The sequence below is a fragment of the Mustela putorius genome, unplaced genomic scaffold (assembly GCF_011764305.1).
Source record: "Mustela putorius furo isolate JIRA1106 unplaced genomic scaffold, ASM1176430v1.1 tig00003869_pilon_pilon_pilon, whole genome shotgun sequence".
Classification (NCBI taxonomy): Eukaryota; Metazoa; Chordata; class Mammalia; order Carnivora; family Mustelidae; genus Mustela; species Mustela putorius.
Window position 1 is genome coordinate 1,708,924 of NW_025422021.1, and position 27,144 is coordinate 1,736,067.

General features: G+C 37.8%; 1 protein-coding gene across 3 annotated transcripts in view; it reads right to left on the reverse strand.

Annotated features, from left to right (window-relative positions):
* Window positions 1-20,847, reverse strand: part of UBE2E3 (ubiquitin conjugating enzyme E2 E3) — an 85,712-nt gene extending 64,865 nt beyond the window's left edge. Inside the window, exons 1-3 of one of the 3 annotated variants that reach the window (XM_045066649.1) lie at window positions 20,710-20,847; window positions 19,443-19,661; window positions 17,595-17,645 (exon numbers count right to left, since the gene is read on the reverse strand). In XM_045066649.1, the coding sequence (XP_044922584.1) occupies window positions 17,595-17,645; window positions 19,443-19,636 (245 nt within the window). In that variant the 5' untranslated portion in view covers window positions 19,637-19,661; window positions 20,710-20,847. Of the gene's footprint in view, window positions 1-17,594; window positions 17,646-19,442; window positions 19,662-20,107; window positions 20,263-20,296; window positions 20,444-20,709 lie in introns of those variants that run through there. The other 2 variants (XM_004768956.3, XM_004768955.3) reach the window with 2 other exon arrangements.
* Between the last annotated feature and the right edge of the window lie 6,297 nt (window positions 20,848-27,144).

Here is a 27,144-nt window from a genome sequence, read left to right on the forward strand (position 1 = left end):
TTAATTTTTAATGTGGCTATTAGGAAAAAAAGTTACATAGCTGGTATGCATTATATTTTTATAAATAGCACTATTTTAAATCATGCCACCTTAATTTAAGAGTTTAAAAAATTTTCTTTTGTAATCCTTCCTAAATTTGTTTTTAACAGCAAAAAGAGGTAAGTATCTGCTGCTTTACACAATCTACATTTCCTGTACCCCATCCACACATTTTCATACAACCACTTAGCATGCCTGGCTAAAAGCAGTGAATATGAAATAAAGATATTAATATATGATACAGATTACATTTGAAAATAGATCAGAAAACATTATACTGTGACTAGCAAACTAGTGTTTTTATCATGCAGGCAATAACTTATACACATTTTCATTAAAACAAATCCATGAAAATTAATCCATTCCAAGAGGTAGGTAGTAGGCCAACCATAGGTCAACCTACTTCCTAGAATTCCATCTGCAAGCAAGGTGTAGAAGACCACATACGCCTCCAGCTAATGCCAACTGGGCTTCCACTGTATTGCCTGTTGCTTGTGATATTCAGGCCTTTGAATCTCCATGTCTAACAAATAGAAAAGCACAACTTCTTTGTAAACTTCCATTACTAAAACAGACATGGACAAGCATCACATCTTTTTGTTTAGCCACTAAATATATCATAGTGAGGAGAGCACTGTCTTACTGGAGGATTAAAAAAATAAAATTATAAAATCTCCTTATCCCTATTTGAAAAGAGTATTTTTTTAAATAAAGATTATTTATTTATTTGACAGAGATCACAAGCAGGCAGAGAAGCAGGCAGAGAGAGAGAAAGAGAGAGAGGGAAGCAGGCTCCCTGATGAGCAGAGAGCCCGATGCGGGACTCGATCCCAGGACCCTGAGATCATGACCTGAGTCAAAGGCAGAGGCCTTAACCCACTGAGCTACCCAGGCGCCCCTGAAAAGAGTATTTTTTAACAGATTTCAAGTTGAACTGCATCCGGACCATTCTTCCCCCAGAATCATCCATTTGTCAGTTAGTTACCCAAGTCTGTTTAACCGCCACAATTCAAGTTGCAGGCTAATCCGCTACTTCTTTTTTTGTTGTTAAAGATTTTATTTATTTATTTGACAGAAAGAGAGAGAGATCACAAGTAGGCAGAGAGGCAGGCAGGAGAGAGAAGGGGAAGCAGGCTCCCCGCTGAGCAGAGAGCCCGATTTGGGCCTCTATCCCAGGACTCTGAGATCATGACCCAAGCCGAAAGCAGAGGCTTAACCCACTGAGCCACCCAGGCATCCTAATCCTTTACTTCTAAATCCCAACTCCTCTTTCAAAACCCTCCAAAGACTTCCTACTGCCCTTCATGTGGGAATGCTTACCTTCAGTTGTGAGAGGACTCATCAGGCTACTTTTGGCTTTTTTCTACTTCTCTGCCTAATCCTCCCCATTGAATTTGAGGTATTCTCTCAACCTACCCTGTCTCCAAATCATCCCCTTTGTTCTATTTCCACATCTTGTTCCCTTACACATTGATCACTGGCAGGTGGACTTCCAAGACTCAAGGCAAAACATAATTTTATTTTTCTTTTCTTGGGTATTTAAGAAGCTCCTTAAATTCTACTTTCAACATGCAAGCTCTCAATTTTCTGGAGGCGATCTAGTTATTTCTCTCCTACCTATCTTTCTTGAATAAGTGACAGACATATTTTACTTTCTTTGCACTAATGGACATTAAATGTAATCATTATTTATAAAACTCCTGAACTCAGAAAGAACTTTATGGTCCCCTAAACTTCCTGAAATGTTATGGGTAAGTATTTTTCTGAAGAGTTGGTTCATAGCTTTCAAAGGTTTTTGAAGCAGTCCAGGTAGTGTTACCCACCCCTCTCATGTTGTTTTCAGTTTGTGCCTCTCTAAGAGCTTGTGTGAATTCATATCCTTCATCTAGTCATTATTTATGAATCTTGATATTTTTATCATTGATATAAGTGCCTTATAATACATATTCTTTGCAACGCTGCTGCGAATATTTTTCCTGTGTTTAAAATTTTGTTCCTTTCATAGCACAAGAGCTCTTACTTTACATATATATATTAGAATTTCAATCACCTTTATGATTTTGCTTATGGATTAAAAATTAAAGTTAATTTTCAGGTCTGATCACAGCCACCATACTGCACAGCTCCAGGGTGCCCCGTCTACTACACTCTATGCTGTGCTCAAGAGACTACAGTATAAATGATACCCCCTGCAGTCGTTCGATGTGGATGTTCCAGAACAACCAGCGGTACAGATGCCCATTTCCCAAAGGTTTCCAACAGTTAGACTTTTTACCATATACTTAAGAATTTCATCCATCTGGAGCTTATATTATAAAAGTTGCGATTAACAATTTTTTAAAACATTATTGTTTATTCCAATTTCACATAACAAGTAATCTTAACCCCATGTTTTGGAAAGTCACTTTAACAGAGTATTTTTAAAAGTATTAGTTTAATAGACTAAGTCTCAATATGAACCTCTATTCAGCAAAACTTTAAAACACAGATAATATATCTTCAGTGTGCCAGAAACTGTGCTAAATGCTGACAATAAAAAATGCCAAAGATAGTTCCATAACACAGAATTCCTAGTCTTACCACAGAGTAAGTCAATTACCATAGCGTATCATATTTTTTTTAAACTTTATCCCACTCATCCCTGCTCTTTGTGAACTAGAATTATTTCGTCTTTATTTTTTTAAGATTTTATTTATTTATTTGAGAGAGAGCTCAATAGAAAATAGAAAATAGAAAAAGGCAGGCAGAGAGGGGGAAGCAGGCTCCCTGCTGAGCAGAGAGCCCGATGCGGGTCTTGATCCCAGAACCCCTGAGATCATGACCTGAGCCAAAAGCAGAGGCTTAACCTGCTGAGCCACTCAGGCGCCCTATTTCATAAATCTTTATACATAATGACATTTATACATAATGACACAAACACGTAAGAAGGGGGAGGGAAGGGCCTGAGGGAGGAAAGAGAGAATCTGAAGCAAACTCCCTACTGAGCATGGAACCGCATGGCTGCGGGTTCAATGTGAGGACCCTGAAAATCATGACCTAAGCCAAAACCAGAAGTCCAATGCTTAATCTACTGAGCAAGCCACTCAGGTGCCCTGTAACCACTGAGACTTCTGAGGAAATTCTGTAATCAAAGGCTCCTCCGACACAGTGTGACATGAGTGCCCAGAGGAGATAAGAAATAAAAGATACATACGTGGGGCCACTGGGTGGCTCAGTCAGTTAAGCATCTGCCTTAAGCGTAGGTCACCCTGGGACCAAGTCCCAGGTAGAGTTCCCTGCTAAGTGGGGAAGCTGCTTCGCCCTCTGCCCCTCCTCTCCATCTGTGTGCTCTCTCTTTCAAATAAAACTTAAAAAAAAAAAAAAAAGATACACAGGTGAAGAAAGAACAGTATCACATGTAGGAAGAAATACTAAAGAAGAGTAATTCGGAGAAAAAAAATTTCATGAAAAACAGAAAAGAAGTTGAAAAGTAAAGAGACATTAACAAGGTGAGCACTTAAAACAAAAAAAGAAGTTACAAGTAAGTTGTATGAAGAAAACACTGACAGCTAAGATTGCCAAATGACATTTCCTAAATAAAATGGAAGACAAAAAGCCAGATTACAAAAAGATGAAAAAAATACATACAAGACAGAAAAGTAGAGACTTAACTATATACATGGCTCAATAAAGATAAATGAGATGCCAGAGAGGAGATAATGAGAGAAAAGAGGACAGAATTAAATGGGCTTTTAAATAATCTCTGAAAAACAGGAGAGGTTAACATAGATTAGAAATAAAAGAAAGCAGAACAATGCAGTTTGAGGCAATGGGCCAGCATAAAAATCCCATGAGGTATACAGCTTTTTCACTAAATAAAATAACATTCACTAAATAATAAAAAGACCAAAAGAATATTCAAAGAAACATATCTGCAAGAGAGTGTGTATATACGTATGTTAAGCTCATGCATAAAGTTCAAGATTAATATGATAGTTCAGAATCTGGCGGAGCTGTAAAAAGTAAAATGCTAGAAGAAGAAAAGATCTATATTTTTTTGTATGGAGGATAATTACATAGGCAGTAAATTCACACACATTTGATCATGACAGATTCTACATTAGAAATTTACTAAAAATTGTTATATATTATTTGAAGCAATGCTACACAATTTTATTACAATGTTATGATTAGCTATCATTACAATGTGGAATCTAGACCAGTAATTTGTAACTGGAAGTGATTAGCCCCTTTTCCCTCCTTAAGACATTTAGAAATGGGAGGAGAAGGTAGTTTCTGGTGCCCATTATACTGGGACAGGCACTATTAGCATTTGGGCAGCACAATCCAAGGATGCTCAAGGTCTTCCAAGGAAAAGCACAATCCAGCCCAAAATACGAAGGGGAGCCCTAATGAGAAACACTGTAAGTAGAGAGTAAGCCTGCTTATCTTGTATATTTATATTACAACAGGGTTGATTTTTAAATTCATTTCCTGTGATAAATTAATTTGATTCTGATAAAGGTCTTTATATTCCACCTTGATCTATTTTAATTCAGAACTTAAAAACAGATCTGTAGTTCCAATAAAGGTATTTCAGTCATCCTAATGCTAAGACTTACTAATTATCCCTTGACAAATGATCAAGAGGTGGCTAGGAGAATATCACATATTTAAAACAATAGCTTAGGTATTCAGTTTTTTAAATAATATCTAAGGCAATGGTTAAGTTGAATGTATGTATTTGCCTTTGCATTATTTTTTACCATGAAGTATGTCCAGGCAATTTTTATACATCTAAAGTTCCCTAAGGTAAAGCAATTTAAGCTGAAGTTTATTTAAAATTAATAAGGTCTATAAGGATTATAATGGCAATATATAGAAGTACTGCAACAGACTGAAACACAACAGATTTGAGTTCACAATGATTCTAAAAAGGATACTAGGAAACTATTATTTTGAAAAAGCACTAAAAATAAAACTGGTAAATAAGAAAAAAAATTAAACACTTAACTCAGCCTTCACTAGGTAACTCACCCAACTGGGTAAACAAATGCAAGATGCGGTTAAGATTCTCTTTAGAGAACTATTCCAATGGTTGCTAACAGCACAAAAAGAAAATCAGATCTTACAAGTCTCCTGATAGAAAAAGCACACAACCTATGAGGCAGTTATGTCAAAAAAAAAAAAAAAGACAGAAAATCAAACCTGAATCTGATCAAACCTCTTGACCTAACTCCCAAATTTAAAGGAAATACTAAACACAAATAAAGATATTAAAACTACACCATAGGAATGCAATATCCAGACTCTCAGAAACACCACCCAGTTCTTTCATTAAATTGCAAAAATGGGGGGGCAGGGGGAGAGAGAATTTACAGATTAGAAGAAATATAAAAGACATACCAACCAATATCTGTGTCTACTTTATTTGGATACTGATTTGGGTAAGTTTTGAGGGGGCACCTGTCTAGGACATCCATGAGACATTTGTAAATTTGAACAATTAAGGAACTTAGATTTTTAAAATGTAGGTGTGTTAATGACACTAAGTTAAGTTAAAAGAGTTAAAAGAGTCTAAGTTAAAGAGTCCATATTTTTTGAAAATACACAGCCAAATATCTGCTCTTTAAAAACATAAATGAAGGGGCATCTGGGTGGCCCAGTGGGTTCAAGCCTCTGTCTTTGGCTCAGGTCATGATCCCAGGGTCCTGGGAACAGGCCCCACATCGGGCTCTCTGCTCGGCGGGGAGCCTGCTTCCCTCTCTCTCTCTCTGCCTGCCTCTCTGCCTACTTGTGATCTCTGTCAAATACATAAAATCTTTAAAAAAAATTAAAAATAAAAACATAGATGAAATGATATCGGAGATTTGCTGATCCAGTGTAATATGGGAGGGTAAAACCGAAGAACTTACAGATGAAACAAAACTAGTCAACGGTTGGTAACTACTGAAACTAGATAAAGGCTACATGAGGATTCCTCGTAATAGTCTATTTACTTTCATAGATGTTCAAATCGTCCATAAGAAAAAGTTAATTTAAAAAAAAATAAGAAACCTCAGCAGGAGGGGAAAGCAATCATTTGCAACATGTTTATTTTAGGGTTTTAAAAAAGAACAAAATGAATGCTTGGCATAGTCCTCTAATGGATATGAGGATATTAAGCATCTGGGAAGATAAAACAGAAATGTCTTTTAAAATAAAGAAAATCTAAAGGTATACTAGTTAAAACTGCCATTGAATTCCACATGGAACACATGCATCTAAGTTTGTGTTCAAACCCATCAAATGCCAGCCTTTTCCTCATTGGGATAGCAGGTAAATTTAACAGAAGCATATATATCACAAATCCAACAAATATTACCAATACCCTTAGAAGCAAGTGTGAAACAAAAATAAAACCATAAAGCCAAGGCCTTATGGTGCCCTCTATATTTTGTTGTTGCTACTGTTTAAATTGAGAAGACTACAGAAAGCAATAGGAAGCCATAAAAAATATGTAGCCACAATCTTCTGAGATCGATTCTCTTGAGGGAACCTGAATAAATGGATTCTTGACCTACTAAAATTTAATGTGAAAAAATGATCCATTTGTAAAGGACCTATAAGATTGTAAATGGCAAAACGAACTACAAATAACCACCCTCAGAAAGGGAATGAATGTTGTTTATAAAAAGTGAGAGGCATGGATATAAAGGGAGGATCATCATGATGATTTAGAAGTAAAGGAAAATAAAATAAAAAGGTAACAAAATTCATGTTTCCCTAGGTCTTTCATTCAGACCAAAACATGTGGAGCTATACTCCCAAAAGCAATTTCAGACAAGAGATGTCTTTATTTTTCCCCAGACAAGCTAGAAGTTAAACAGAATGACAAAGTGTATTTGCTCTGGGACAGTGAAGTAGCAAAAAAACTTTGGAAGGGCATAACTGGTCCAAATCCTTCCAAACCAGGCAGACTAAACCACAGACAATGAATGACGATGGAAATACCGCAATTCCTTTCAGTTTTGTTTGCTGCAAATAACCAATAAATTAAAATAATTATAACATATACTCAGGACCAAGAAGGGACTAAAACATTTTTTAAATGTAATGATCCTAGAAATTTGGCCCTACTACTGTTACTCTTGAGGTTAATCGCTTCCGACTGACCATCACATCTGAAACAGGTGTTATTAATAAGCTTATGCTGTTTAGCTACACACCCTTATAAAACCAATGAAATGTCAACAACAGAAAAATGTCAAAGCTTTAGAATCCAACTTTAAGACCGCCTTTAGAAAAAATGCAAGGCACAGACTGATTCATAAAACTCAGTTTCATTAATATAAAACAAACCATATAAACCTAGCAGGTCACTCTGAGAACATTAGTAGGCTGTTTTGCCAAGTGGACCAGCTCCTTTTCCAAAGAGACTCATAAGAAGAAAGCATACTACTGTCTGGGAATAATTTCTGTACAAATTCACAAATTTAGGAAAAACAGTGATTAAATGAACTATGAAACTATAAAAAACAAGACAAAATTAAGAGGACTCTAACATGAAGCCAAATTTGTTAAAAAGTGGATCTAGTGCCAGTATCAAAAAACAGTTAGTGCATACAGTGTTGTGAAATCAGCATTCAAATTCTCCTAAAATCCTATGTGATTGGGACTTTTCTCCATAAAGCCAGGAATTCTTATCTGCAGAGTGATTTTTTCCAACTTCAAAGCAATTCATAAACATGGACTGCTTCACAATACTCCAGAGAAAAAAGCAGAGGTAGATTTAAAGATATTCCTTTGCCCACAGGAAAGTCATACACAAAGAACTACAAGGCAAAGAACAAAGATTTGCCTTTTCCGTTATGACTATACTCAGTTTCTGACCTTCTTTCTTACAGGAGAAGAGAATAAGGCAAGAGAGCTGACAACTGGGGAATGCTCCCTGGGGGCGGGGGGGCTTAAAATTATTTTTAAAAATGCTTAAATGATTTAAAAAAAAAAAAAAAAGGTAAGAAAGCCTAGCACCCCCAAGCCAAAGAAGGAAACACTTTTCTTTCTCCAACTCACCATCTGGACCTTACATACCAGGTCCTAAAACCCTACAACAAGCAGTATTTTTGGATCCTTCAAGGAACTATAAACAAACAAAGGGGAGATATACTTAAACTAAGCATGCACCTACAGACCCATAATCAACTCTGAATGTTTTTGCCAGATCTCTTAAGCAGTTCTGTACAAAAGCAGAAGTCCTTACTTTTATGTCAAAAAGTAAACTTAGATTTTTGCCCTGCATCTGTTATGTATATGCACTACATACGTGACATTTGGCAATCTTCTCAACTACTCTAAGATTCAGGTTTGAAATCTTAACAAGAATGATTTTTTAGAGGGTTCTTCTAGGAATGAAACAAGTTAGTGTGTTAACATGTACTATACTATGGAATCCAGTCCAGTGTCAGGCTGGATGCTCAATTATTATTTCCTCTTTTGAAGTAAGAGTGAAAGTCATCTATTAATGGAAGTATATATTCTTTGTGGCAGAAAAACTGATTTCTCACTGAATATCCATATGGTCCCCCACATTTTCCAGCCACCTTGCGGTTAGCTGAGGCCAGGAGATTAACTCAGGTCTACTTCCAGACCAAAGCTCTTAAAAGCTGGCACGTGACCCGTTACCTCTCTTGCTTGGACACATGCTTCAAATGGCAGAGCTACAAGATGCAAGAAGTACAATCTGAGTCCACAAGTGGAAGAGCTACCCAGGAGAGCTCCTGGACCTACAGCAGACTTCATCATACGAGCAAGAGAAATAAACCTTTGTATGTTTATGCTTATGAGACTTCTAGGTTGGTTTGTTAGCACAGCAAAATTTAATGTATCCTTTTATTGACCAATTGTACTCAAATGTTGCAGGACAAAATGCATACATAAAAATGGCAAGTCCTATGTTTAAGTATTAAAGGATGTCTTGCTTTTGGTATAATTCTTTATAGAAAAAAACGGAATGATTAAAAGACAATATTTAGTAACCAAGGAAAAGTAATCCAATATATACAACTTAAAAAGAAACTGATACTTACAGTTTCACCTTAAGAGGAAAGAATTCTAAAATCAAGAGTCTAAAATTTTTTTCAAATTAAACATATGAGTCATATAACAGCAGCAACAAAAGCAATTATCCAAAAATAAAAAGTAAGAAATTGAAAACTGCTATTAGGAAACAGGTAAAAGAAAGGAAAGCAGACCAACTTCAAAACACTCTTTCATGTAAGTGGCTGCAGTCAACTGATCCACAATTCTGGAATCCCAAAAGCTCTAAAAACCAAAGGTTTTTAAAATAAGTCTGGAGAAAAATAATCTGGCAGAAACACCAAACATGAACTAACCTGAAACTACCTGTTTATCCACTTAATATAAATATTCATACATTTTTGGTGTAGATATATTATGTGTTTGAAGATCCCACTGGAGTTGTGACATAAGGTACAGCAAACATATCACATTCCCTTTCTAAAATCTAAAATTTTCTGTACTCTGAACACAACTGGCCCCAAGGGTTGGAAATAAAAGATTGTGGACTTAGAACAATAACAGAAGTGAATAATCTCTGTACTGTCTTAATGATGAAACTAAAAACCAAATCAAGAGCATGGCTTTCTAACCTGTTTAAAATTCAATGTAAAGCTGAATTTTAATGATTTTTCCTATGGTATTTCTCCTTGGTGCACCACACTTCAATATTTCTGGTAGAACACAGATACAACTGCCTAAAGCTAGATCATGCAGAGGTATAATTAAATGGTAGAAGACAGAAAAGAAATGAAAATACTGCCGAAAGCATTTCTGGCTTCAATAGACCATAATTTAACAGGTATTCAAGGTAGCCATTCCTGTGGTTTCACATAAAAAACAACATACACACATGTCAAAAAATATACAATAAATGTAAACCATAGTATGGGAGAAGAGGAAGGTGTATGAGAATGTACTAAGCAGTCATCACTAAACACAGGAAAATGGGGGGCACCTGGGTGGCTCAGTGGGTTAAGGCCTCTGCCTTCAGCTCAGGTCATGTGTCGCAGGGTCCTGGGATCAACCCCGCATTGGGCTCTCTGCTCAGTGGGAAGCCTGCTTCCCACTCCCCACCCCCTGCCTGCTTCTCTACCTGTTTCTCTATCTGTCAAATAAATGAATAAAATCTCAAAAAAAAAAAAAAAAAAAAAAAAAAGACAGGAAAATGGTAAAAAGAAATCTATGCAACAATTCAGGTGGCAAGGTATCAAAGTAACTACAGCAGGATTTCTCAACCTGAGCACTAGGGACATTTTAGCCCAGATGATTCTTCATTGTAGAGGGGTTGTCCTACACACTGAAGGGCATGATCCTTGACCTCTACTCGCTAAGTATCAGTAGCAACTCCTCTTCCCCCAGCTGAGAAAGCAAAAAAAAAAAAAAAAAAAAAAAAAAGTCTCCAGGCATTGACAACTGTTCCTCAGACCTTTTTTTTTTTTTGAGGGGGGTGGAGCTCGTAGGGAGGAGTATGGAGGCAAAAATCACCCCCAGATGAGAACTACTGATCTAGAGGCAAAAGAAAGAATAAGTTTAAAGAGACCTTCTTCTTCTAGATTCTAATAAAATGTCAAATATACTTCCTTGTCAAAAGCAGTATAGGAAGAAAAAAATCATTTCTATTTCTCTCAATCTACAAGTGGTTTTATCACGTTTTTTATCTCTATTTTGTAGGGAAGAAGAAAACGGCAAATCAAGCTCTCCATTCTCAATCCAAATGCCCCTGTACTCAAAGCAAGAAAAATTTGCTGATTTTCTTGTAACTAAACATGTTAGAGCAACTCTTTTCAAGGAGGGAATAAGGTACCAATTGGTTAACTATAAAAAGTGACAAAACAATTGGTAGTAAATGCATAGACGGTTTTCACCTACATTCTAACTATATTATAAGCTTTGAACATAATAGGTCCCTAATAAAAACGTGACCTTTTGGGGTTAAAATATTGTTTTCAATCAAGTCATTCTTTTGGAAAAAATTTTTGGTCACAACAGCACTGGGTCCTCCTGCTATGCTGGCACATATGAGCCAAATAATTAAGCTTACTGTAATTACCAATTTCCTTTTATAATAGAAAAGGAGCTAAATGCTTCAAATAATTATACTACTAAAAAATCATAACTATGAAAAAAAAGAAAAGAATATATGGGATTTTTTAAACGATTTTATTTATTTATTTGAGAGACAGATCACAGAAAGGGAGAAGCAGACTCCCTGATGAGCAGGAAGCCTGAAGCAAGACTCCATCCCAGGACCCTGGGATCACGACCTGAGCCGAAGGCAACCACTCAACTGAGTGAGCCACCCAGGTGCACCTATATGGAATTTTAAGGAGACCTTCTCCAATCCAAAGTCAGTTTTGCCTGGAATTTCTATTCCTGTCAATTTGACAGACTTCAATTTATCTACTAATATAACAAATCTTCCAATGCAAAACAATCTAAAAGCAAGAGTTACAAAAATGTGGAAGACCATCCTCCTTTCAAAGGAATGCTTTACTATTGCAGGAGGTAGACAAGCAAGTAAATAATTATAGTATACAGCATCAACATAAGGTATTACATATTTCATGTGTAGAAGCTCATATTAGCTTAATGAAACATAAAACATCATTTAAAATTATCAGTAATGCCCAAGTCTCCAAGTCTCAGAGTCTGTGCAGATGCCAATATTTAATTAATAAAATAATAAGAGCTATCCATCAGTGGATGACCACAGAGGGGTGGTACGGAAAACATCTTCAGTCAGAGTAGTTCCATATTTATCTGTTTAAGAAAACGAGCTATCTGGGTGCCTGGGTGGTTCAGTGGGTTAAGCCTCTCTGCCTCAGGCTCAGGTCATGATCTCAGGGTCCTGGGATCAAGGCCCGCATGGGCTCTCTGCTCAGCAGGAAGCCTGCTTCCCCCCCTTCTCTGCCTGCCTTTCTGCCGACTTCTGATCTCTGTCTGTCAAATAAATAAATAAAATCTTAAAAAAAAAAAAAAAGAGCTTCCAATTAAGATTTAATTTTTATTAAAAAGTTCTAAAATTTTTTTAAGATTTCAAAATATAAGAATTAGATGACTAAAGAGATACAGTTTCATTTTACAAAAGAGGTATCTTCCTTCACATAGCATACACTGCCTAATATCAACAATAACAACAATCAGAAAAAAATGTGAAAGACTTTAAAAATCAAGCACTGTAGGGACAAGGGGGTTGCTCAATCAGTTAAGCATACAGATTCTTGATTTCATCTCCAGTCATGATCTAAGCGTTTTGAGTTTGAGCCCCAAGCTGGGCTCTGCTCTGGGTATGGAGCCTACTTATTAAGATTCTCTCTCTCTCTCCTCCCCCCAAAATAAAGTAAAATAAAATTAAAATAAAAGGATGTATAAGCAACTAAGTTATGTAGATACCACACGTTATTTTGATTATTACAAAAAGCTTCCAAAAATTAAAGACAAGGAAAAAATTGCTCTGTTTAGGTAACTGGCAAACTTTATCAATTCAGAATCTTAATTTTACAAATATTTATATAATCTCACTCTCAGTAAAACTGCAAATTTTTATAACAGGGTACTTAAAAGGGAAAACATAACTGTCACCCTTATTTTAAAATTTTTCATTACAATTTACTTCAGAGAGAGTCACAGCATTCCATATCGAATTAAGTATCATTAACTCTATGCATATTCCTTTAAAAGGGATATATCTTTGCCCAATGTCCTTATATTTTCTTTTTTACTGAAGTTGCAAGGAATATATATATTCCAAGGTATATATATGAAATATATATATATACATATACACACACACACAACCAAAATTTTGTTTGATGTGTTCTCAAATAGACACTAAACTGCTTAAAGTAAAATTACTCCTATAGTATGATGCTGACCCACTAGAGAAAATGCTAGCAAGAGTAAGGGCATGTGTTTAAACTGCCTCTCTCCCTTTAACTATGCTGTGGTCACTTTACTGATCTAATTTACTAAACTTTAAAACATACTAACTCATTTAATCCTAACAATAAACCTATTGTGGGGGATTATTTTAATTTCCATTTTACATTTAGGAAAACTGAAAGACAGAAATATATCCTAACTGATCTAAAATAATATAATAGGAGGCAGACCAGGGATTTGAACCCAGACCAATGTTTTAAAACCTTAACATACATACAATTCACTTGGGAATCTTGCTGCAATTCAGTTTCTGACTCATTATTTCTGCAGCAGAGGCAAGATTCTACATTTCTAACAATCTTAGCTGTGATGTAGACACTGCTGATCTGAAGAGCACCCTATGAGCAGCAAAGTTCTAGTCTACCCTAGAAAATGGTGGCAAGCAGCGGTAACCCACACAAGGGAGAGTTTATCCACAGTTAGACAATGAGAGGTTTATGAGGAAACAAGAGTTGCCAGCTTCTGGTTTAGAACTTAATTGTTTCTTGTATTAATTTTATTTTTAAAAGAAGGATGTTAGCAAAATTTACAAGTATTATAGTATCTTTCAGCTCTACAAGCACACACATTATTAATACTGTTAATAACCTGATACTACTACATCTCCCTCCAAGGAGAAGGCCTTTCCCACATCCAAAAACTATGTACAAATGCTCCTGAATATCTAACTTTAACACAGATTCTTTAATCTCAATATATTGAAGAATAGTATAAGAAGTATAAATTTGTGCCTTTTCATATATGGAAAGAATTAAAGGTAGAGTTAAAAATCCAACAATTTCCTAAACATTTGCCACTTGAATAAGTGGTTACTGTGAGAGGACAAGGGCACCCTCCAGGAAACAGTGGGAATGTAAATGTCTTAATAGAATACTATTCAACAATTCTAGTCAATCACTTTCTCCAAAAACATATAGGGAAATGCCCATAACACAACTTTCCTTCATTCTCACTGATGTATGAAATATTTATACCATAATTTAGAATACAATATGTAAACAATATAAATTAAAGCCACTACATAAATATTAAATTCCTATGCTGAGAATGCTCTGGCCTTGGGGTGCCTGGGTGACTCAGCGCGTTAAAGCCTCTGGTTCAGCTCAGGTGATGATCCCAGGGTCCAGGGATGGAGCCCCAGGTCAGGCTCTCTGCTCGGCAGGGAGCCTGCTCCACGCCACCACCTACCCGCCTCTCTGCCTATTTGTGATCTCTGTCTTTCAAACAGACAAATAAAATCTTTTTAAAAAAAAAGTCATAAAAAAATAGAATGCTCTGGCTTAATAAGGAACTCTAAGACCTAAAAACTAGAAATGCCATCAAATCATTGGAAATAACATTTTATCAAATTTTATACTATCGGGAAAAGAAGTATCATTACTATCAAAATATATTCAAACCTGTTTAAGCCACACACTTAATTCAAAGTTAAGTCTATCCTAAGATCATTCATGGTGTATTTACATATTAGAGCAGCTATATAATAATAAGGAAATACATAAGAAGAAGGGTATTTTATTAATAAAACACAGGAAGGGAGTGAAGGATCCAAGAGAATTCTTAATCTCATCTGAGTAATTTTGGTTTTGCTGAGTTTTGTTGTATTTCAATCAACTTTTTCCTGAATGTACACAGATATACTCTACATTTCTTCCCTAAGAATTAAATCTGTCACATACTTTGATGAGCTTGTAAAAATTATTTTCAAAACCATAATGGAATTCTGATGAATTGGCTACATATGGAAGTCAGACATCAAAGTCAAAAAAGTATTAGGTTTCACAGGTTTAAACAATATTAATTCACACATTTTAGAATTTATTAATACAGACTCCCATCTTAAATTATAACATAAATTAATAAATTTAAACTGTACAATCACTGTAAAGCTAAAATTCTCACCCATGCACCTGTGAATTACAATACCACAGTCTATCACATATCTGATATGAAGGTAAGATTACAACACAAATTCAGATTTAGCTCAAAATCCTAAAATGCTTCCACTAAACAATATTCCAAATTCCTGTCAAGGACAAGAACTAGATCATCTCCCACCCAAAAAAATTTGACACTTAGAATAAAAGACACAAAAATACCTGGCTATTTTACACATCAAACATATGAAAACAACCATCCCCAAACTAGTAAGACACTTCTCCCAGTTCCCTATTAAAACTCATAATTTTCTGTTTATTTTTTCTTTAGTCATACAGCCACAATGAAATTTAAATATTAAAACAACTAGAGAACTGAAATATGTAATTCTGTTTTGTTTTTTAAGATTTTCTTTATTTACTTGACAGAGACCACAAGAAGGCAGAGAGGCGGGGGCGGGGGGGGGGGCGGCGCGAAGACAGACTCCCCACCAAGCAGAGAGCCCAAGGAGGGACTACATCATCCCGGAACCCTGAGATCACGACCTGAGCCCAAGGCAGAGGCTTAACCCACTGAGCCACCCAGGTGCCCCTGAAATATGTAATTTGAAAAAGTTTGCCATCATCCCAAACTGTGACCAGGGAAAGCACAGATGATCCAGTCCATGTTATTGTTCCCAAGCCCACAGGTTCGCTATTGCACTTATCACTAAACGTGAAGCATCACTTCATGGACTGAAATGAATATGGCATACAAACAGAAAAACAAACAAGTTAAACTTTCTGCCTCCTAGAAACATTCGACTTTATCTACAGGATGATTCCTCAGTGACCTTGTGGAACCACTCCTGGGTTAAACACTTTGCATACTTCTTCAGCAACTGCAACATTACACTACAGCTCCAAGGGCATTCAACACATTGTCTATTGGGCTCTCTAGATTTATGCTCTAGATTTATGTACACTAGTTTTTGCCATTTGCAAAAAATCAACAGCAACCTTTAAAAATGATTGACCTTACATGCAATTTTGAAACATTAAAGAGTATTGAATTGACAGATCTTCATATCTTTTATAAAGGGAAATAGAATACACTCTGCAAGTTAAGTGATTCTTCCAAAGAGCAAATTTAACTTGACCTCACTAAATGGCTACAGATTTGACACACCAATGAGAAGGCTGGAAGGAATATTTTGATTTATTTATTCTCTGAAGCAGCACTGTTCAAAAGAAATGTAATACAAGTCACACACATAATTTTAAATTTTCTAGTAACTACATTAAAATGGTAAAAAAAAATAAAATTTTAAAACATTGTATATAAAAACATATCCAACATATTATCATTTAAACATGTAATACATACTTTTAAAAATCAATAAGGGGTTTTACATTTTTTTTTTCATACTAAATTTTCAAAATTCAATGTGTATTTTACCTTTAGAGAACATCTCATTTTGGACAACTGAAGTGGTCAGTCAATAGCCACAAGTGGCTAGTCTCGGCATTACTGGACAGCACAGTTCTTAATCCTTTGAAATCTGACATACCACTACGTGTTTAAAATTTTCATTCATGTTTGCCTTTTCAACAAATAGCTGATCATAAATATGAGCAAAACTGTTAATTCACTGAATAAATCAGGATCAGATCACCTTATCTAAGGATCTGGTTAATACACACAAGAAGCAACTGAATTAATCCCAATTATATCTCAAGTAGAATGCAGAGATACGTCTGATCATCACAAGTGAACATAACACAGAGCAAAAACACAGGTTAAGACAAGAAAACATCTTCATATCAAACCTTAACACTGCCTTATTTCTAGCCAGCATTATCGCTCTTGAGCACATATCTGTATGTAAATTATCTACAAAACTATTTTTCTGAGTTTGATGAATTTTGGAAGCCATAAAGTCACTACTGAAAATAAAGCACTAAGTATGACAACTGAAAAAACGTTTACAAACAAAATTGTCAACCAGTTACTTTTTAATGCACCTTACACCAACCAACAATTTTAAATTATTCTACATGAGTTTCATTGAAATGAACTGCTCCTACAAATTCCAATTCATTTACTCCTTTTCATAGACATATTTCAAGAACCAAAATTATTAAGAATTTTCCCAAGTAATTAAGACATTTGATTAAAATGTAAATAATTTCAACAATGCATTCTCTAGAAAACAACTAAAAGCATTAGCTTAGCACATAAAAATTTGTCCTTAAGGCACATTACTGAATATATCAAACAGAAACTATACTCTTGTTTACTGCATTTACATTTTGTAACACCACATTCAGCAATTTCTAAATTTGGAAGGTCAGTTCAGATTGCACACAAGCAGTAACTTTAAAGCTTAGAAAATTTTAGAAGTTTCTGCAATGTACTTCTGAGAAAACACTCTACAGAAATGTTACAACAGAACAAAAATCAGCACCATTCACACTAATGTCAGTAAGAAGCACAAAATCAGTATATTCAAAAATCTAAAATGTATGATACATGATAAGGAGTATCTTCCCCCGAACTTGTTTAATTCACCTTAGACAATTTTTATTTAATCCACTTGCAAAGCTGAAGAGAAGCAAATGCAGCTTCTTCTGCAGCACACATATCCAAAGCCGATACATTAATCTTTTGATATTTTCCCACATTTTGTCATCAAAACAACAAAATTTGTTTCTTACCTGCAGTTAGGAGGAGGATCAAGAGTTATTTCAGCTAGCTCCTTCTGAATTCTGTTAGTGAAATGAGAACAGACAAAAAGGATTTGAGATAGTCTACAGAATAACCGGGGAATTACACTGCCCTCTACCACCATGCAGTTAAATGCAAGGCTGGCTTTGCCTTCAGTAATGCTAACATGGCTGCTTCCTCTTTGTTCTCAGAGGCATAACCCAAATCCCTTAACAGAAACTTTGCAGCTTTTTTCTCACTTGCTACTGTAAATAAGTATGACATTCACACCTGATCTGAAAAATAGTCCTCTATTAGTACTCAATAAAGGATATAAAATCCATTTTAAAACACTTTTTACCAAAGAAATTCTCTTTTCAAGCTTATATGCAAATGAGATAAAAAGGGAGGAGGGAAAGCAGTAGAATATTTGACAATGACTTCAAGTCACTTTTACAGAGGTAAGAATTAACAAGTTATTACATGAGTACGTTAACAGTTTTGACAATATTTTATGTCAAAAAAAGTTTAAAATTTACAAACATCTTTATCAGTGAAAAACTTCTAAAGGACTCTGACATTCTTATTTAACCAATTCTGTTTCCTTAATCTTAACTACAGTCCTAAAATTGAATAAATCTGGGAGGAAAGAAATAATAAGATAGACAGCCTATTTAAGGGGGAAAAAAGCAGTTCTCCGATTTTATTCAAATTTAAAATGCTTTCAAAACTTAAGATGTGTTTAACATGTTCCTCAGCAAGATTACAGCAAATTGAGGACGACTCTAAATTATTTAAGACTGCCGCTATTTAATAAAACATTCTCAAATTATTAATACTTGGTTATTGATAGAGGTGAAAGTTCATAGAAAAATAAGATTACTTATAAATCACTACAGAATGCAATATTTGAACAGTTTTTGTATTTTCTTTTTCCTTTAGTTGTGATCAATAAAAATCAACAAAATGTCAACATTGGCGAATGCTATAGACACATTTGATATATAATTAAATAGATTTCATGGATATTCCCCTACTACTACAGTGGAGACCCTTGACAGAATCTTTTTTTTTTTTTTTTTGCCATCAAAAATAATAGAAATCAACAGAAAACAAATGACCTTTCATATATACCCAACAAAATATGTTTCTTCTGCTGTTGAGTGTTAACATGTCAAGCATATCCACAAGTTTCAGAGTGAAGAGTCACAAATGTAATGAAGTTTTCAATAGCCAAGTGCCATCCAAAATCATAAATGGCTACTTTTTTGTTTTATTTGCATTCACAAGAATACAAGCCATAACCATAAATTAACTACAAAAAAGTAGTACCTGGGATGCATGACTTCAAGTCATGTTTATAAAACTGAAAGCAAATTTGGAGCACAATTTTAAACCTGCTTTCAAATATAACCAAGGCCTTGAATTTACAATTTTTCTAGCAAACATAATCATTTCTAATCATTAAGTTTCATGGAGAAGCACTGCTGATCTCTAGAAGTGTCAATTTCAATGAAGAAGAGTATGACTCATAAAAAGGAACATCCTCAATGTACCAGCTAATTTGGGCTCACCAAATTTTCCTTGCCAACTCCTAAAACAATCTGTCAGAATGTTAGTCCAGGCTCTACTCAAGGACACTCTTACTGAAGTTACCAAAGTACAGAGTAAGTTCACTTAAAAGTACAATTCCAGGGAGGTGGCTTATATACCACCTAAAGAATGACAACTCATTCAAGTGCAAATAAAAGTGATCACGAAGTATTTCTGAACCAATGCCACTGCTCTGTAAAACCAACAAAAGTGTCCAACCATTTGGAAGACAGCCTGATAATGTGCTTTATCCTTTGACACATTACCTTTTAGCACTAGTGGATAACTTAGCAGTGGTTTTGCTAGAGAGTTTGGTGTTTTTCTTCTGCTGGGTGGCAGAAGGTTTTCTTTCTTCCTGTTCTTCAGGCTCTGGAGCGGCTGGGTCTCGCTGGTCCGCATCTGAACTACCACTGCTGGTGCTGGGGCTCTCATCATCGGACCTTTGCCTATCACTGGACATCTTGGTGAAGTTATTTCTTGGAAAACTTTTAAAGAGAAAAGGAGGAGGGGGAGGGAGGAAATATTAAGTCTAAGAAATAAACCAATAGCATTTTCTTCTCTCGATATTCACCTGAAGTCGTATTTTAATGAAAAACACTTCAAAGTGTTCACACTTATCTCATCACACAGCAAGGTTACAGGGGAGGTGATGTGTCTCGCAACGCCAGCGTTCAAGGATTTACCGAACTCAAGTTAGAAAACCCACTCACATTTTTTTCCATCCCTTGGACAATCTATCAATTGTCTACTTTCTCAGAAGGCATGAAACAGATTTGCCAGGGAACTTAGGCAACGAGCATTAATAACATATGACACACTGTAAATAACAGATCTCGCTGAAAAATGTTAAAAAGTCACTAATAACGTCTAAATATTTACATACTGACATTGGTCAAAGCTACCAAATTCCCTTTCCGAGAGGAAAACATACCCTGTTAATCGCCCATATGCTTATTTAAGGTGGCGATTCCTCCTCTGTGCGAGTAAGCCTTTAAATACAACACTTAGGAATTTAAAAATCAACTAACAAGCTGCTCTAGCCGTTTCCACGGCCAGCAGCGAAGATTCATCCGGCCAAGACCGAGCTGCCACCCTGGGAAAAGCAGAATCCAAACTGCACCTCCTGCAAAGCTCCCAATGCCATCAAGGTTCCTCGCTCAATTTTTACATCACGGACCGACATTTTGTCCAAAATAACGAAAAAAAAAAATCAGAGGCAAAACAAACAAACAAAGCCCCAAGAAGTGCAACAAATTTCCGCGCCCGCGGAGGCGAGCCGCGGCCGGCGGCGGCGGCCACGCAGCTCCGCGGCCCTTTGTGGGGAGGGCCGCGCGGGGGCCGCGGGCAGCGCTCGCCGCGCCGGGCGCCAAGTGATGCGAGCAGCCCGGCCGGCCCCGCCGCGGCTCGCGGACACCGGCGGCGCGGGCGCCCGGCGCGAACAAAGCTGCCCGCCCCCGCCCCCTCCCCCACCGCCGCCGCCGCCGCCGCCGCCCCGGCCGCCCCCCACGCGGCCCCCCGGCCCCGCCGCCTTACCTCGGCCGCCCGCCCGGCCCGCTCGCGCGCCGCTACGGTGTGGGGGAGGGAGAGAGAAAAAAACCCTTCCTTAAGGAAATGGAGGCAGCTGGGGGGGGGGAAAGGGGGGGGAGGGAAAAAAAGAAGCCGAGGAGGCTCTGGCCGGGGAGTGTGGAACATTGAAAGTCGGAGGGGGTTGTGCAGTGCCGGGCTCCGGCCGGAGGGTGGCGCCGCCCAGCGCCTTCGGAAAAAAGGGGGGTAGGAGCTCGGCTGGGCGAGGGCGCGAGCTCTCAGCGAGGCGGAGGGGACGCGGGAGACCCCCGCGCGCTGTGGCCTCCCGCCGCCGCCGCCCGGCTCGGCTCCTCCCGGCCGCGCAGTCAGCAAGTTCCGAGGCGAGCGCGGGGGGAGGGGCGGGCGCGGCGGCAGCGCGCGTGCTCGCTGCTTGCCTGGCGGAGGGGCGCGCGCCCCCGGCGCCCGGCGGGCGCGAGCTCTCCCTGCGCGCTCCCGCGCGCTCTCTCCGCGCCTCCCTTCACCCGGGGGGCGCACGCGTCCGCCCGCGCGCGGCCAGGACAAAGAGCGCGGCGGGGACCCAGCGGGCTGGCCCCTGCCGCCCTTGGCCGTGGAGCCCGTGCCGGAGAGGGCGGGGGCGCGGGCGCCGTCTTGTGGGGCCGCTGTGCCGCGGGGTGGCTTCCGGCCTGAGCCCGCCTCCGGAGCGAGGCTGCCCATTGGGCTACCCGCCCCGCAGGCTGTGGCCGGGGTTCTTTAGGGGCGAGATGGCCGAGGTCATCCCCAGGGCTGGCCACATCCTTTCTGTCTGCGCTAGGGACGGCGTGGACCCCGAGGCCCCTACGCCTGGGCAAGGACCGTGGATGCGTGGTCGGGAGTCCCCCAATGCCCTAGAAGGCTGGAAACTAATGGGTAAAGGGGACGAGGCCAGGCAAGCCCGTGGATGGAAGGTGCCTCTTGCCCCCTTGGAGCCAAAGGGCCAAGATGGGGTCTAGGGTACTGAAGGAGGAAAAAGGGATTTAGAGACGGGGGGGACCAATCTCTGCTTCTCTTTGGCCCTCAGCCTCCAAAGGGAAGTCCTTCAGAATGCTTTAAAAACTTACAAATCCAAAACATTATTTTAAATGTCTTGCTCAAGATTTTTTTAAGTGAAGGAAGGGAGTTGTGGGGGAGGCGGTGCTCAAACCTGACTTTCCTGCGAGTCTATTCTGATGGGCATGCTAGACAACAGTTCTGGTAAAGGAAGCCCCGAGTGATACTGGGTCAGAATGTCCACACAGAAAAAACTTCAGATGAGGATAATGAAGGTTACTTTTGTTCTGTCATTCTCTTTTACAGTGTCCAGGTGGACTCTGCAGTTTTTGCCCCAGGCACAAAGTAGCCAGAAGTACGAAAACTTCCTGTTTGCAACCCAGATCTCCTCCAGCTACTGAGAACTTGTTCCACTGATGGAGCCCCAGAGGAATTTGTGGATTCCTCTCCCACAAGTGTCCAGGGGCAGGGGTGCTGGGAGAATGTGCAGTTCACAGAGGGAGTAAGAATGGCAGCCATAACAGATGAAGCAGACTAAAAGGAAAAAAGAAGCAGAAGACGACTGAATGAGCCAACATATTTACTTATTTTTCCTCTAAACAGAAAAGTTTTGTTTAACAGTTGCTTACAACCCTGAAGAGTAAGTTACATTTCTGTAATTTTCCAAACAGAATCACGCAGTGAACTTTATTGAGGGCGCTGCTGCTAGGTGCTGGACACAAAAGCCACCCAAATGCTGTGTGAGGCTAAAGCCAGTTCTCTCTGTTCTGTGCCAGAAGTTCCCAGTCCAGAGGGGGAACAGATCATTAAAGTTCACCAGGCTGATAAGAAGGAAGGATACTCTATTCAGAAGGAACATCGAACATGGTCTCAAGATGGGGAGGAAAGAGCATGGTGTGTGTGTTGAAAAGCATTCTGATTTGTGTGAATCAAAGGGTGCTTGTGGGAAGAGCTTGTTAGTAGAAGTATAGACAGAAGCCTCCCCGTTTCAACTTTTACACTGATGCTACAGTGCAAGCCAACCAATTTGGAATTTGGGCTTTGTTTGGAATGGGGAGCTTCGAAAGAAAAGCTGTATTTAAAAGTGGGTTCTTTTAGAAAATATATGTTGCAGAAATAGCCTGAAGGTCCAAAGGCCAATTGCTGATAGGATTTGGGTGGGGCCAGGAGATTGGGAAATAAAGATATTTACTTGCATTTCCTTAGCATCTGTACTGGGCTGAAAAGCAAGGGAACTGGATTCTAAAGTCATTCCACCAGGTTCACGTCACCTCAGGCAAGTTACTTGTTCTAACTTAATTCTCTTATGTGAAAGAACATTGTAGATAGCAAAGGTTCCAAGTGCCCTCCTGCTCAGCAATTGCATGGTTCTTCAATGGAGTTTGAAGTCATGAAATTCCACTTAACATTCACTCAACAGAATATGGTACTTAGGAACTACCAGATGCTGGGAAATTGGAATAAAACATGGGCACTGGTCTTATCAAGTTCAGTAGGTAGTGGGATAGTTAGAAATGTAGGCTATGGAAAGAAGTGTTGTTGCATTAAAGGAGTGAACAGGATGAGTAGAATGTTATTAATAATCAGTTAATCAAAAAATCAGTTAATCAGTAATGGCATTATTAATTCAACTTGGGGTATAAATCATGGGTGGGGTAAAAGAACTGTGAACTAGGCCTGGAGGAATGCATAGGTGATCATATAGTTAACACTCTTGGCAAAGTACCTGACATAATAGATGTCCAATAAATTGTACTCACCGTATTGTTAAAGTCACCATAAAGAGAATGAATAGCTCCTTAAGGTTAGGGAGAGTAGTGGCCTGCCCCCCAAATATTAAGTACCCAGCTGCCTTTATTCACCTAACTAAAGGTATCATTCAAGTGATTCTTTCCAACCTACATATCTCCAAGGTACGATCATATCACCATCTTCATCAGAAATAACTTGTGAATTTTGGATTCTTTTTAACATGAAGTTTTTCCTCACAAGACAACCTTTTTTTGTAATTATTTTATCTCTTTGTTTTTGCAATGTCTACCCTTGAAATTAGGGATCGTGTTTTATAGGCACTCCTGAGGGCATATAAATTTGACCTAACGCAAATTATTCCATAAAGTATGTAATAAAAACTTTCCCATATGACCCCTCAAAATAGTACCACAAAGCAGACACCAGCTACCACAAGAAGGTTGTTTCCTGTCAGTCTTCTGTTTTTTTCATGTTGGTATGGGGTCTCTCTGAGAGAGGCAGGGGTAAAGAAAGATTCTAAATCCAATGGCGACAGATAGTGCCATAATTACCTTCTCTCCCTTTTCCCCCCAGACTTTGTGACTAAAAGGGACCTGTCACTATAAGGGCAGAGAAGGCAGGCCCCAGAATTCTTGAGTTTGGGAGATTGCTCTCCTGAACCTTCCAGTGAGTCTTAGTGTTATATGTGTACTTAAGTATATGCGTGATCACCAATAATTTTACAGGAATATATCATTTGAATTGCCTATGAAGTTTCTGAATTGATGAATTACATAAACTTTGGTGAGACTCCTGATCTTTTTTAATAACCCACTGTAATAACATACCTCACAACATAATGGATATAGAATCAACACTTAGTTTTGTTGATTTCTGAATGCTTTTGTTTCTTTCAATTCACTAGCCCTTCATTATACCCCCTTTCTTTTTCTCATGCCATTTTATTTTATTTTTTTTTAAAGATTTTATTTATTTATTTGACAGAGAGAGATCACAAACAGGCAGAGAGGCAGGCAGAGAGAGAGGAGGAAGCAGGCTCCCTGCTGAGCAGAGAGCCCGATGCTGGGACCGATCCCAGGACCCTGGGATCATGACCTGAGCCGAAGGCAGCTGCTTAACGCACTGAGCGACCCAGGCGCCCCTCTCATGCCATTTTAGATGCCACCCAGTTACTTGTAACATTTTGCCCTCTGACTATAGATTTTTTTCTTTCCAGTGATAAAAATGGAGGGTATACTAGGAAATCGTTTCTTGGTCCAGGCTTAGTTTAAGAAGTCATGTTTACCATTGTCAGTCTCAGCATCTCTGGACCCCCAGAATCCAGTGCACCACACTTCACATCTGTGTGTTCCTCCCTTGAGTCATGGATGGAAAGCCTGCTGTTTGCCAGACCCTAGGTTGGGCCCTGAAAATGGAAAGGTGTGTAAGCCTCCGTTTGACTTCAAGTACTTCAGGATCCCAAACTCAGAGATCATTTTGCTTTTCTCCTTTGAGATAACTCTGAAGGAGGGTAAATACCAAAAAGTCTCATGTCTTTATTTCATAAAGAGCTCATATGCATGAAAATAAAACATAAGTATCTTAGAGTGAAAGCATGATCAGAAAAATTTTCAAAGAGCTACATTTGTTTAACCTTATTTAAAAAAAAAAAAAACCTCAAACCTTGCTAGTTATCAAAAAGGAAAATTAAAACTAATTAAAACAACAGAAACAATTTTTAGTGATTATAATCACTGAGGACAAAATGGTAAAAAGTTCTTTTTGTCCATTTCCAGTAGCAATGAAGGTTAGTACTTTTAAAAAGCAATTTGGAAGTTTGTGTTAAGAACCTTAAAAGTGTTCATGTCCTTTAACCAATTTTCTCCACTTCAAGAAATGTATCTTAAGGAAACATTCTAAATGTGGAAAAAATAACATTGAAAAATTGAAAATGTCCAATTCTATGAAAATTATGACTCATAGTGATTCATATGACACAATGAAATTTGCAATTATTAAAATAAGACACATGAGGAGTTGCTAAATGTAAGAATAGATTATGATAAAATGTTAATGAGGACAGAGTTTGTCTATTTTGTGAGGTGAGAGCCTAACTCAGTGCCTGGTAAGGTATCTGGGACAAAGTAAGTGTTCAATAAATATCTGTCAAATAGGTACCCCCCACATCTTTACAATTAGTAAGACAAAAGTATCTGAAAGGAACATACTCCAAAAGGTTGACTATGCTTGTATTTTAAAGCAACAATGAATAACCTTTTTCATTTTATATTCAATGTTTTTCTAATCATTTTAAAATAGGCAGGTACTACTTTTATAATGAAAAAAAGGTGTTAATAACTGCAGAGATGTACATTTGGTGAAAATTCTGAGAGAACAGGTTTTTTTTAATTAAAAAAAATTGTTTATGAAAAGGGTTTTTTAAATTGTTATTTATAAATGAAAAGAAATGAAAATTCAAGCAGACTGCTTTAGAATTTGTCAAGATTTTCGGGTTGATATTTTAAAAAAGAGGAAAGACCATTTTTAAAAAAATCCTTAGAAAGCCATTTGGGGAAAATCTACATTAAATAAAAAAAATAAGCACTGGCTCAAGGATAGACAGATCACTGAAACAGAAGAAGTAAGTAAGAATTAGATGAATTAATATGTAACAAATGGGACTTCACCTAAAACACAGAAAAATGAAGACAGATTCAACAAATGATACTGACATAACTAGTTACCGATTCAAAAAAGATCACTTGGAATCCAAGCCTTATACCATACATTAATATAAATTACAGATGAATTCAAGAGTTATGTACTTTTTAAAAGTCACTCCTTAGAAAAATTAGAATAACTTACATACTTAATGTACATAAAGAGGAGTTATGATACATTATGCTAAAAACCAATAAGAAAAAAAAAATCACAGAAGAAAACAAATATTTGATCGGGTACAAAATCTGAATCCTCAACATGCTCCCTGACATACATGCACCTACATGCACCAAGGCAAAACAACAAAATAGGGGTGCCCTGGTGGCTCAGTCGTTTAAGCATCTGCCTTCAGCTACTTATCCCAGAGTCCTGGGATTGAGCTCTGCATCAGGGTCCTGGCTTAGTGGGCACCCTGCTTCTCCTTCTCCTACTCCCCCTGCTTGCGTTCACTCTCTTGCTGTCTCCCTGTCTGGCAAATAAATAATTAAATAAATAAAATCTTTTTAAAAAGAAGCAACAAAATAGAAGTTTGTTCTTGAATAGGATTTAAAATAATCACATATAATTCTGTATAAGCTTATAAAATTATCAAATCAGCATAGAAAATCAAAGAACACGTCAGAAATTTGGAGTTATTCAACAGTAGGTTGCCTTAAAAAAACAAAAAGCAAACCAACAAACAAATAAAAGCACACTAAGAAATGTATTAAAGTGAGGTGCTACATTCTTGTCCACAAAATTTGCAAATCTAGAAATTCTATGAAGCCAAATACCTGTGAGAATATTATGAGAAGAGCACTTTCCTATATTGCTGCTGGCATTGTAAATTGATACAACCTTTTTTTGGAAAGCAATTTGGCAATGTATTTCAAGAGTCATAAAAATGTTCATACCCTTTAACCTAGTAATTCTACTTCTGGGAATCTATCCTAAGGAAATAATCCAAAATATTAAAAAATGCCATAT